The 13932-nt window shown below is 36.2% G+C and overlaps 1 protein-coding gene across 2 annotated transcripts in view; it reads right to left on the reverse strand.

The window, feature by feature from the left end:
• The window catches only part of LOC138308496 (uncharacterized), a 93908-nt gene that overhangs the window by 8313 nt on the left and 71663 nt on the right, over window positions 1-13932 (reverse strand). For both annotated transcript variants that reach the window (XM_069249503.1, XM_069249502.1), the window contains exon 2: window positions 3019-3162. In XM_069249503.1, the coding sequence (XP_069105604.1) occupies window positions 3019-3106 (88 nt within the window). In that variant the 5' untranslated portion in view covers window positions 3107-3162. The remainder of the gene's footprint in view (window positions 1-3018; window positions 3163-13932) is intronic.

A 13932-nucleotide genomic window follows, 5' to 3' on the forward strand; every position in this document is an offset into this window, starting at 1 on the left:
GGAGGCAATTTATCACCAAGCTCTATGTATTACGACCATAGGATAGATACAAGGTGTCTGTTTTCTATTGTAACAATGCAAGTTCAGCCTTTCGACTGTAACATCCTAAAACTCTGCACTTAAAGTAAAAATCACCAACTGTCTTCCAAGGTTTGTTTGTACTTCAATACATCAACAAGAGGCCCATGGGCCTTAACGGTCACCTGAGTTAGAATATATAATGAAACAAATAATAAAACAAACGAAAGACATAAAAACACTATATGCTCTATTGCTGGGCCTTGAAGTTGGTCAGTGATTTATAAATTTGACCTTTTTAGACTATGAAGAGTATTTGCTTCCATCAAACCTGTGAACTTGGAGGTATTTTTTGAAATTTTAATCAATTTGACCCTGTTTGGTCCTGCCCCTCTGGTCCCCCAGGTGTCATCGAGGACGGATATGGATGTTAAAATGCTATATCTTAGGCTAATAATTCTAATCAAGTTTGACTAATTTCCTACGAAAATTGGGCAAATAATGTTCACAAATGTGTTTTTCCTATATAAACTAAAGTAAACTTGACCCCTCCCCAGGGGGTAACGTAAGACCCCAAGGTCATATAATTCACAGTTTTTATAAAACACCTGAAGACCTTTCCATCTATAATTATTTGATTCTACTATATCCAGAATTTTAGAAGATTTTTGAAGTTTTAGCATATTTGACCCTTTTTTAGCCCCGCCCCTCTACCCCCAGGGGGTCGGCCAGGACCAATGTGGATATGATATTAAAATGCTATCTCAGGCTAATAATTCTAACCAAGTTTGACTCATTTCCTATGAAAATTGAGCAAAAAATGCTCATTAATGTGTTTTTCCTATATAAACTACAGTAAACTTGACCCCCTCCTCAAGGGGAAACAGGAGATCCCAGGGTCATATAATTTACAATTTTTATAAACAAACTTTAAGACCTTTTTATCTATAAAGTGTATTTGATTATACCATTTCCAGAATTTTAAAAGAATATTTTTGAAGTTTTAGCCTATTTGACCTTTTTGGCCCCGCCCCTCTGCCCCCAGGGGGTCGGCCTGGACCAATATGGATATGATATTAAAATGCTATCTCAGGCTAATAATTCTAACCAAGTTTGACTCGTTTCAAATGAAAATTGAGCAACAAATGCTCATAAATGTGTTTTCCCTATATAAACTATAGTAAACTTGACCCCCTCCCCAGGGAAATGTGAGACCTCAGGGTCACATAATTCACAATTTTTGTAAAGGACCTTAAGACCTTTCTATTTGTGAAAAGTATTTGTTTCTATCATTTCCAGAATTTCAGAAGAAGATTTTTGAAGTTTTAGCCTATTTGACCCTTTTTTAGCCCCGCCCCTCTGCCCCCAGGGGGTCGGCCAGAACCAATGTGGATATGATATCAAAATGCTATCTCAGGCTAATAATTTTAACCAAGTTTGACTTGTTTCCAATGAAAATTGAGCAAAAAATGCTCATAAATGTGTTTTCCCTATATAAACTATAGTAAACTTGACCCCCTCCCCAGGGGGAAACGTGAGACCCCAGGGTCATATAATTCACAATTTTTTTAAAGGACCTTAAGACCTTTCTATTTATGAAAAGTATTTGATTCTACCATTTCAAGAATTTCAGAAGAATATTTTTGAAGTTTTAGCCTATTTGACCCCTTTTGACCCTGCCCCTAAGGCCCCTGGGGGTCAGTCATAGAAAATTTGTTAATAAGGATTAAATGGCCATCTCATACTGATAATTCTGACAACATTTGACTCATTTCCTATTACAAATGACCAAATAATGCGCAAAAAAGTGTTTTCTCAATATAAAGTATAGTAAACTTAACCCCCTCCCCAGGGGGAAACTAGAGACCCCAGGGTCATATAATTCCAAGTTTTGTAAAGGACCTTAAGACCTTTCTATCTATGAAGAGTATTTGATTCTACCACATCTGTGAGTAGATCGAGAAGAAGATTTTTGAAATTTTACTCAATTTTACCCCTTTTGGCCCCTCCCACAGCCCCCTGGGGGGTGGGGACCATATAATTCACAATTTTGATTGGCCTTATGCCTTAGAAGGTTTGTGCAAAATTTCATTGAAATTGCTTCAGCAGTTTTGGAGAAGAAGTCGAAAATGTAAATTGTTTACGGACATACGACGCACGACGGACGACGCACGACGGACGACGCACGACGGACGACGGACGACGACGGACAAAAGGCGATTAGAATAGGTCACTTGAGACTTCGTCTCAGGTGACCTAAAAATTAATTGCTCATGTTTGGTGCTGCACCGGAAGGTCATTCCTTATTTATACAATATGGCTACCACAGATATCTACAAAGTCGGGACAAAATTAACTTGACAAACACTTATTTAAACTAAAAAATGATCAAGAAACGTTTTCTTGTCGAGGGCATTGTATTTTTATTTAAAATCATTGCCTGAAAAAAAATGTAATATTACATCATTTTCCTTATCTGTTATAAATAATGCTTACTTTACAATAAATAATAGGTAACTCTAGATCTGTCATTTTCTAAAAATTGTCATGAGCAGTGTTATTTACCTGGTATATATTTTGTCAGAACCATCAAACATTATCAATAACTCTTACATTTTCTAATCAGGACTATGCTACTCTTAACTATTTATGACATAGGATTTAAATTGGACATAATAATTATATCTATATGTATAGATATAATTATTATGTCCAATTCAACTAAATCCTATCTGTCATATATGTCAACTACATGTAATTATAATTCTTTAGTTATTACTTGTTTTAGATATAAAACAAACACATTTATTTTAGATCTTACTGCTATCATGTAGTCACCAGAGGGGGGGGGGGAGGAACCCTTCCCTTCAGCCAGGGGAAGGGTCTCAGCATGATAATTAGCTAAAAAATTAAATACATGTATAACACATTACCATTTCTTTTAAAACTTTTATCTGGGTACAGATCTATCCTGAGACAGGAGTACACTTAGTCCCTTACCAGAGATCTGACTGGCCTCCCCCAGGTACTGCACACATAAAACCACCCACAATCGCAGCCACGATGGGATCGAGGTGATTGTCTCCATGACGATACAATTAAATGCCACCGGTTGCTATGCGCAGGTCTGCAGAGTGAAATCATCTGTAACACATAAAGGATTAATCATTTATTAATCAGGATAGATACACAACATAAGGAAATTCACACTCCAGTTCATTATAATATGTACACTTTACAAATGTAATATATATATCATGTGTATGAACTATTCATATGGTTTCATATCAAACTTTAAAATTTCAAATGAAATCACACCTGAACAGTATACATTTATCTTTTAAAATTCCTAAGTGAATCTAGCATCCTCCTTATTCTTAAGTAGCCCAGATAAGTCTGAGAACTACTACTTATTAGTAAGATATTGACAGCGTCAACATGAAACCAATTTTACAAGAATTCTGAAGCACTTGAAGGTTTCTCATGGGAAAAAATATGATTTCTAATTGAAAATTTATACCACTTTTGTCCAAATAAAACACTAAAGTATGACAATATGAAATACAATATGTTACAGTTTAGTATCTTATTGACGTAGAATATTCCCTATAGACAGACATCCAGTGTAAAATACTACTTTAACCTAGACACTATGAGATTAATGATAGAAATCTCCTGTCTCTACACCTATAGACACATGTACTCTACTGAGGTAACGGGAAATATAGACTTTCACTCTATCAAAGATAAGTCTGATTACAACACATGTAAAATTTCTACTGACATACAAAATCCATTTAACAGCTCACCATAACAGACATTTCGTTTTATTAGTTGTGCTTTGAAACGTGCCGTTGGTAAAACTAAATGAACAAAATCTTTGTAAATCAATACTTTTGATCTTGATACAAACATAGACGACATGAAAGTGTTTTCATGGAAATGTCACTTTTAACTGCTGCCAGCTAAACAGAAATGTTTGTCTGTTCATCGAGTCCATCAATTGCTGACTCCGTAGCATTAACGATCATCATACAGGCATTCGCGTATAATAGTACGATTAAAATGCTGCACCTACAGCCAATGAATGCTATAGTCGCCAATTCCACAACGAAACAAGGATATTAATTTGCAGTGTTACATTGTAAAGAACTGATGTTTATAGTTTTTGTAACCAGAACACACAACTTGTATCTAGCGATAGAACAATCAGCTTACCGTATTTATCCCAATAAGCACATCCGTCCCTAGTAACCGCCACTTCCCCTTTTAGAGACATGAATTTCACTCTCAAATTAAATGCACAAATAACATATGAAAGTCGTTTACCATATTTTCTGGAGTAAAAATGTCACAGTACTGATTTCGTTCATTGGTTAGTCCAAATCTCCTCTCTCATTTCAGTAATACCTTACCATAACTTTAGTATATATGCTACCTACACCCATCTTTGTAGCACTAACAAACATACGATTTGAGAATCCCGTCTCCCTACCGTACCTCATCACACTGTCATTTCTGTAAATTTAAGCATCCTGGGTGCGTATTGGGTTGAATACAGCAGCAGTAAATAATGCTACTGTGAGTTCTTACTCTCAGTAAACACGAAGTAAAAGTCTATGGGGTGTGGTACGTAAATTAGGGGATTACATTCTATAGGTATCTCATTACTGATGATACAGTTAGTATATGTACATAGCTTCGTTGTTAAGTTCTTTTTAATGCTTGAAGCATGGAACTTAATTATTGTATTTATTGACCCTATAAAATCGTATAGGCTTAGAAAATAGTAAATCAGGATATTTAGGCCAAAAAACATAAATATATTGATCTATATGACAGCATATTACTGTTATTTTAGAGCCAAATTAAATTACACAATTATAAATTAAGTTGATTATATTGATGTTATCTTATCCCTTGTGATAATTGTCAATGTACTGAGATGGGGCTCAGTCAATCCTTGTCTGGACACTGTATTTCCTTCTTCCATGTTACACAAGGAAAGATTAATTATATGAATGAAACTAGAAATTTCTTTATATCTCATTTACATTAGCCCTCACCTGCATATGAAATCGATATATAGGATACAATGTGGATCACACAGGAGCATCATGGGTAAAACAGGTTTATTATTAGTGCTCCTGAGAGAAAAATCAACAACCTACGTCAGTTCTTGGCAACTGCTTAAAGTGAGGGAATTCAAACTCAAGACTCACAAGGTGGAAGCTTTGACTTATTATGCCAGACAATACCAACCCACGCTATAAGCTAGGCCCTCGTGGGTTATAGCACACCTAATTTTATTGTGGGGGACACAAAACCCAAATCCTTGGCTGATTACATACGGCATCTTAATTTGTGTTAGCTAATGCTTCTAATAAACAAACATAAAGATACTAGGTAATTGTTAAGACAGAATGCCTCATGGCCATGTTTCTTCTGATATAATACCAAAACAGTTGGTCTCCAAACCTGATACGACAACAATTATACAGCATCTGTATGATTAATGAAAAATAAATCTGGAGCAGACGTCAGAGCCAAACCTTCACTAATAACCCAGTGTAAAGAGACCCTGGCCAAAACACAGTGTGGAACAAATACTGATTCTATGACAGCCAACAATTACACGACAAACAGTATTTTGACATTCCATAGTAAAGGATAGTATCATGTGACGTATACAGAATTTATCTTGTTTCCAGCAGGGACTAAGTGGATAAGATGTTCAAACATATCACCACAAGACCTTTACCTCTGGGTCATGAGTTTGAATCCCATGTGGGCCAGTTGCCAGGTACTGACTGTAGTCCTGTGGTTTTTCTTGGAGTACTCCTGCTGTTCTCCACATCTAAACCTGGCACATCCTTATTTACATGACTCTGGTTGTTATTCATTCTATCTCATGGTCAGGTTCAAAAACCGTCATGGTGGATTAAATTTATAACTGTGACAGCTTTGGATAAGGATGATCAAAGGCCGCGAACCAGGTAGCTCAATAGGTAGAGCACTTCAGGTAGTCAGTTCAGAGGGTGACCTGGTTCGAATCCCGGTCTGGCCATGCTCCTTCTACACAACCATTATATAAGTCATCCTGTTGGATTTATCTAGGCATGCATGGTCAACAAGGACCTGAAGTTTGAATCAGCAGGCATTATATGTATACACTAACTTTCAAGAAGAAAACCAAAAGCAATCAACTCTCAATTTTTGAGTCCCTTAATCTTCTAACTTTTGAGAAGGAAACCGAAAGAAACTCTCAATTTTGAGCCTCAAACTTCTAAATTTTGAGAAAGAAACCAAAAGAAAATCTCAACATTGAGCCCCTCAAACAAGTCCATGATGTCGCTGTTCTTGAGTATCCATGGTCTTTGCTTTGCACATCAGGCACAATTTACCATAAGTAACACATTGAATCATAATGATTTATGAAAATAATTTGATAAAATAAGAATAATTGAATCTTTCACCTCCTATGGGGTGAGACAGGAGAATCACAACCTGAGGGGTAAGGTTATTATGTTGTCAAATACAAGGCATGCTGAGTATTACACAACTGAATCTAGCTGTTACCCCGAGGGTTGAGATCTGTCTGACACCCTAAAGACAAGGCTTTTGACATGTATCACAGTATTGAACCAGTTAAAAGAAAATCATGTAACAAAGGCTTTAATGTATAAACATTTACAGAGTAACATTCTTATAATACCAAAGAATAATTGGACACACAGACAATCACCAGATGTAACCCGAACATGTCCCTGGAATACAATATTAGGATCTAATGAAATGTTTCCCCCAACATCTTTAAGTCATATTACATGTACCACTGACTGTTTGTCCTACACTGATTAATACACGACGAACAGTTAGAATAAATATCCTAATGGTACAGCTGTCATCAGATACAGTTGTAGTCTAATGTAACATTAACATTAATGACAAACGTACCGCTGATACAGAATTGCGAGTACAGAACAGAATCCTGGCCGTCACTAGATACATTTGAAGTCTAATGTAACATTTACATTAAATATAATGACAAACAAACTGATGATACAGAATTGCGACTATAAACTATGGCGGGCTGTCACTAGATACGGTGGTAAATTTTATATTAATGACAAACATCCCGCTGACATAGCATTGTCCAATCATCTGATACTAAACATCATCCAGCGATAGTTTCTACTTAATTGGTAGGAATCTGTTACTGTTAAAACAGTTAACATTTACAGATATTTTTAGGGCAGATCTTTTGCTTTTACTGTAAAACAACTTCTTTTCATTGAAATTTGATTTCGCAATTTCGAGTCATATATCGCTATAGTGTACATGAAGAAAAAAATCTTCAGGAAAATGTAATTTTCACAGTTTCTGCTCTCTTACAAAATGCTTAACATTTAATATCACATGAATATAAGTCGGTATACATAGTAACTACCGGACCTACCGAGCAAACCTGAAGTATTAATTAATTTAGGAGTGTAAGAAACTAAAAGTTTTTGTTTCAATTTCAATCATTACCACGACAACTAAGGTTATATTCAGCACTTCTTAAAGCACCTTAAGTTTTAGGCCTATTTCAATACATTTCTATTTTTATTACATTGGATATCAAAATTACAAGCTTCCAATTTGTTACCATGGCAACAGAATTTTCTAAAATACATTTTTACATTACTTGAAATGCAGTGATAATGACTTTAAAAGAAGCTTGATAGATTTTGATAGTTTGAAGATTGAACAGATGTTTTCTGAATATGATGATAAGTATTTTACTGTACCAGTCACCTGTAGTTGTTAACAGGTCTATACACTGGTTATACAGGACAAACAAGATATTCCAATAAAACAACTAGGATTTTTTATGTTATTTCAAGAGATCTGCAATAAGGAAACAAATATTTTCAATAAAAGTTGAAGTTTACTAATTTAAAGTGAATCAGAACAGGTGAGGGAGCACACAGTACAAATTGTTGCTAATACCAGTACTTGTAGTAATACTTTTACATGGATCAGTTAACCCTTATAACATCTACAGAAATCATTGAATAGAGACGCAAGACAGAAGTTTGATCTCACTGATTTGGTTTGTTTATAGCCTTATCCTACGATAATAGCCAGGGTAATTAAGGATGTGCCAAGTTTGATGGTCAAAGGAAAACCGAAGTACCGAGAGAAAAACCAAAAACCAGCATTAGGTACCTGGAAACTGTCTTACATGGATTCAAACTTATGACCTAGAGTTGGAGGGCATATGTGATAATGTGTCGGGATATCTGAACTACTAGGCCACCGCAGCCCCTAAGATTGTGATTTTTTTTAAAGTTGCTCCAAATAACACATGGTAAATGTAACCACCGTTTTATGTTAAAAGAAAATCATAATGACTTACTTTTGTAACTGATATGTTAATAAGAAAGAACCACTATAAAGGCCAGGCCAGGAATTGTTAAAGACTTGATCAAGATGGAAGAGCGAATTGAAGCTTATATTCTGTTATCAATAATTAATTCTCTCCCATCTTTTTTTTTTTAAATGCCCCAACACTCCCACGAGGAATAGAACTAAATTTGGGCGTGTTTATGACACATACTTATTGTCTAGTATGATGTGTCCATTATGCTTCAAATAATATGGGTTGGCTGCAAATCTTACCAATTTTGCTACAGTAAAAGAAATGTTAGAAACAAGGTTAAACAGTTGACATCAAATCTCTAAGCATGCAGATTCACAAATGTATAATAGTTGATGAAGATCAATCAATTTCCCCTGGTCCCCTATTCCATAACCTTACTGATAAGAACACATTTTACTCCGTCCCCCTTACTCCCTGTCCCCCTTCTCCTGGTCCCCTATTCCATAACCTTACTGATAAGAACACATTTTACTCTGTCCCCCTTCTCCTGGTCCCCTATTCCATAACCTTACTGATAAGAACACATTTTACTCTGTCCCCCTTCTCCCTGGTCCCCTATTCCATAACCTTACTGATAAGAACACATTTTACTCTGTCCCCCTTCTCCTGGTCCCCTATTCCATAACCTTACTGATAAGAACACATTTTACTCTGTCCCCCTTCTCCTGGTCCCCTATTCCATAACCTTACTGATAAGAACACATTTTACTCTGTCCCCCTTCTCCTGGTCCCCTATTCCATAACCTTACTGATAAGAACACATTTTACTCTGTCCCCCTTCTCCTGGTCCCCTATTCCATAACCTTACTGATAAGAACACATTTTACTCTGTCCCCCTTCTCCTGGTCCCCTATTCCATAACCTTACTGATAAGAACACATTTTACTCTGTCCCCCTTCTCCCTGGTCCCCTATTCCATAACCTTACTGATAAGAACACATTTTACTCTGTCCCCCTTCTCCCTGGTCCCCTATTCCATAACCTTACTGATAAGAACACATTTTACTCTGTCCCCCTTCCCCTGGTCCCCTATTCCATAACCTTACTGATAAGAACACATTTTACTCTGTCCCCCTTCTCCTGGTCCCCTATTCCATAACCTTACTGATAAGAACACATTTTACTCTGTCCCCCTTCTCCTGGTCCCCTATTCCATAACCTTACTGATAAGAACACATTTTACTCTGTCCCCCTTCTCCTGGTCCCCTATTCCATAACCTTACTGATAAGAACACATTTTACTCTGTCCCCCTTCTCCTGGTCCCCTATTCCATAACCTTACTGATAAGAACACATTTTACTCTGTCCCCCCTTCCTGGTCCCCTATTCCATAACCTTACTGATAAGAACACATTTTACTCTGTCCCCCTTCTCCCTGGTCCCCTATTCCATAACCTTACTGATAAGAACACATTTTACTCTGTCCCCCTTCTCCTGGTCCCCTATTCCATAACCTTACTGATAAGAACACATTTTACTCTGTCCCCCTTCTCCTGGTCCCCTATTCCATAACCTTACTGATAAGAACACATTTTACTCTGTCCCCTTCTCCTGGTACTGATAAGAACACATTTTACCGTCCCCTCTCCTGGTCCCCTATTCCATAACCTTACTGATAAGAACACATTTTACTCTGTCCCCCTTCTCCTGGTCCCCTATTCCATAACCTTACTGATAAGAACACATTTTACTCTGTCCCCCTTCTCCGGTCCTATCCATAACTACGATAGAACACATTTACTCTGCCCTTCTCCTCCCCTATTCCATAACCTTACTGATAAGAACACATTTTACTCTGCCCCCTTCTCCCTGGTCCCCTATTCCATAACTTTACTGATAAGAACACATTTTACTCTGTCCCCCCTCTCCCTGGTCCCCTATTCCATAACCTTACTGATAAGAACACATTTTACTCTGTCCCCCTTCTCCTGGTCCCCTATTCCATAACCTTACTGATAAGAACACATTTTACTCTGTCCCCCTTCTCCCTGGTCCCCTATTCCATAACCTTACTGATAAGAACACATTTTACTCTGCCCCCCTTCTCCTGGTCCCCTATTCCATAACCTTACTGATAAGAACACATTTTACTCTGTCCCCCTTCTCCCGGTCCCCTATTCCATAACCTTACTGATAAGAACACATTTTACTCTGTCCCCCTTCTCCCGGTCCCCAATTCCATAACCTTACTGATAAGAACACATTTTTCTCTCTGTTGTATTGATTCCTCCAATAAAACATTCTAATTAACACTGGTTAATTTAGCAATATCTCCTATAACTTTCTGTTCATAATGATAATGAATTTCTACACAAAACAGAGGCAAACACCATGAAAGAACTCTGTAATGGAACAGATCAGACTTTAAAGTTCGGTGTTGACATCTCTACAGTCAGATATGAGAATTACAGAACACTAAACGACAAAAGATTGCTTGGCCCCGCTGTTCACGCAATCTGCCCATTACCGATATTTGTTTTCTGACAGAAAGCCATTTTTCTTGGTGATAATTTGACAGAATTCAGAATAGGTTGATCCGAAATCAACAAGCACTTTGCTAGCTGACTAATTAGGTCCACAGAGGCTCGGCGGGATTACACGTGGAGACTCGTGCAGATTAACAAAACATTGATTTGACAGAATGAGGTAAGGCAACAGACTTGTCAAAAGAAATCCACAAAAAAGACTCGGGAGCTGGATCAAGTGCACAGTATTGAAATTCAAAGATTCTAACTGATATTGAGATGTAAGGAAAGCCAGATTTTTTTTCTACTACGGCAGTAGTGGCTAAGTGGTTTAAATTTATTGTCTCAGTAACATTATCATTATTGCATATTTACACAGTTATCTCCCTTGCAGGAAAGTTTCAATTGTGACATAATTATTTTGCAAGTGAAAACGATTATGTTATGATGGTGAATGATGTAAAAATCAACAGCTACCTGCAAGGGTAGATAACTCTTAAATATGTAAAGACAGAATAGATATCCACATATTGAAATTGACAGGTATTGGCTACAGGTTGATGGGTTTTCAGTGGGAACTCCAGACATCTACTAACTCTGCAGCTTTGTCATTTAAGAAAGATTTTAATTTCGTTTTGTTATGTTCTTTGACTTGGGTCTAAATGACATATAACATTTATTATTCATTGTCTAAAATATGCCCCTAAATTTAATCTGATATTCTGTATCCATATTACAATTACCCTTAATAAATAACATTATCTAATCATGATCCAGTCTGTAGTTGTACAATAAGATATCAAAATTACATGGTTCTGAGATAATTAAAGACAAATTTATCAGGTTTCTCAAACATGATTGTACAACATCAAACAATCTATTTCTGTACAGATCTGGCTTTCCTGACAGAAATATATCTTAGTCTGATCTGCTGCCAACGTAACAAAACATTTCAGGAGATATTAATTAGAATTTGAAACCTAATTTACATGATTTAATTCATGATAGATGTAAAGATAGTTCAGGGATGAAAATCAATTGTTTTCTGAATTTCATTAAGAGCATGTTTAAATGAATTGTACGGCGTAAAATTACGTTATCAGAGAATTCCGTTGCTGTAGAATTATGTAACGGTTATCGAGATGCGTAAACTGACAGTCTCACCATATCTCTCAAGCACAGTAACATCTTACGCAATGAAATATGTCTTTCATCAGTTCTCGTTACGACAGAAAATATTACAGAAATATTTGGAGATAACAACAAATGAAGTATTTGATAACGAAATGATGGATACTGGCTATCTATCAACAGTATGGTCGGAGGCTATATATAAACAAAATTAGATAATTGGTTTCATTCGATCTCATGTTTAGATTGAGACTTTCCCTAACAGGTGATTGGTATCTCCGTGACACCAAAATATTCTACAATGAGAAGCTTCGTGAATCCTTTTGGTTTGGTGTGAGTAATTTAACATTCTATTTACAGCTAAGGTCATTTTAGGACATGAATAATTTAAAATGATAAAGAAATATTGGAGTACTCAGAGAAAAACCACCTACCAATGGTCTGTACTGCCCCACAAGGGATTTAAACTACCGACCCAGAGGTGTGTCAAGATATCTGAGCAACTCAGCCACTGTGGCCCCTCGTTATATATAATCCGTAATTGTAATCATGTTTTGCCAAAAGTAGCTGAATAGAAAGTCATCAGTCTTGAATAAATGCTTACCACACCGGTACTGATAATTGAGGAACCTAGATTAATGAGTCTTAGCAGTTGTATGTAACTTAAAATATTCACCCCTTAAATTTCGTAATGGACTGTTCTAATTCTTGATATAGAAGTTTCCAAACGTGTCTTGAAGGGTTATCAATATATGAGTCAAACTTTCTTTATCAAAAGTCTCCAAAACAGTTCTTATTCACATGAAGTTTTAGTTAAGTGATCAAGTTTGATACTAACTCACATTAACACCCTCTAGGTATAAAATTATAAACACATTTCGATACATGGGCAAATTATTTCTTAATTCCTCAGCAATCTTGAGTTTTCACACCTATTAACTGCAGGTATAGGAATTTAACAAACACCTACTGCAGGTCAACACCAAAAGCAAAACGTAACCTTGGAAAATTGAGACGGCAGTTGTTTTATGCCCAGTTGTGCAAAACGATTTAACTTTTGTGACAAAAACCCGGATCACCTGGGAGCCATTAATCAAGTCATCATTAACTTTCAGCTCCAAACAATTACAAATTACCATCATGTGGGGATGGGTGTTTTTCAAAAATGCTACCTTGAAGAAAATTCAGAATACCAGACAACTTCAGAAGTTTCATCAGCTTTAACAGCGCGGTACGAAATTACCTGAAATTCCTTATGATCATATGTTCTTTTGAAACACTAAATTAAAACTGAAAATCACTTAAAAAATTTCCCTGATGGTACTTTTCCTAAATATCCAGTTTTAGTAAATTTATAAAATGAACTAATAATCTATTGAGGGTCTATCTGTTGTTAAGATAACAGTGTGTGACGTGATGAGAACAAAATTCCTGTAACTCAACTTGTAGATCCCTGCAGCAAGCCGCGATATGCCACGCACTGAGCCACAAAAAGTATTAAGACAAAAATATGTATATCAATTAGACCTCAGTGACTTCATCCCTCGCTTCGACAAATTCCTCCTAGTTTATATGTCAAGTACAAGGTTTCCAAGGACAACATCTCATACTGTATATTCATTACATTTCAGGATTTTGTAAAGTTTTGGGCCATTTTCAATTTAGAGAAGAAAATTTATAGCATAAACTGAATAATTAATTCCAGTGATTTTATAGAGCACCTGATCTGCCAGATTTGAATTTTAACCAATTTTATTGATCCGCTATGTGGTATACAAATTAAGATATCTAAAATGATAACATTATTTATCTATAACTGACATTTATTCCCTGAGACAATCTAAATGACATTCATCCTTAATATAATTAATATGAATGACATTTTACTTT

The sequence above is a fragment of the Argopecten irradians genome, chromosome 15, assembly GCF_041381155.1.
Source record: "Argopecten irradians isolate NY chromosome 15, Ai_NY, whole genome shotgun sequence".
NCBI classification, from domain to species: Eukaryota; Metazoa; Mollusca; class Bivalvia; order Pectinida; family Pectinidae; genus Argopecten; species Argopecten irradians.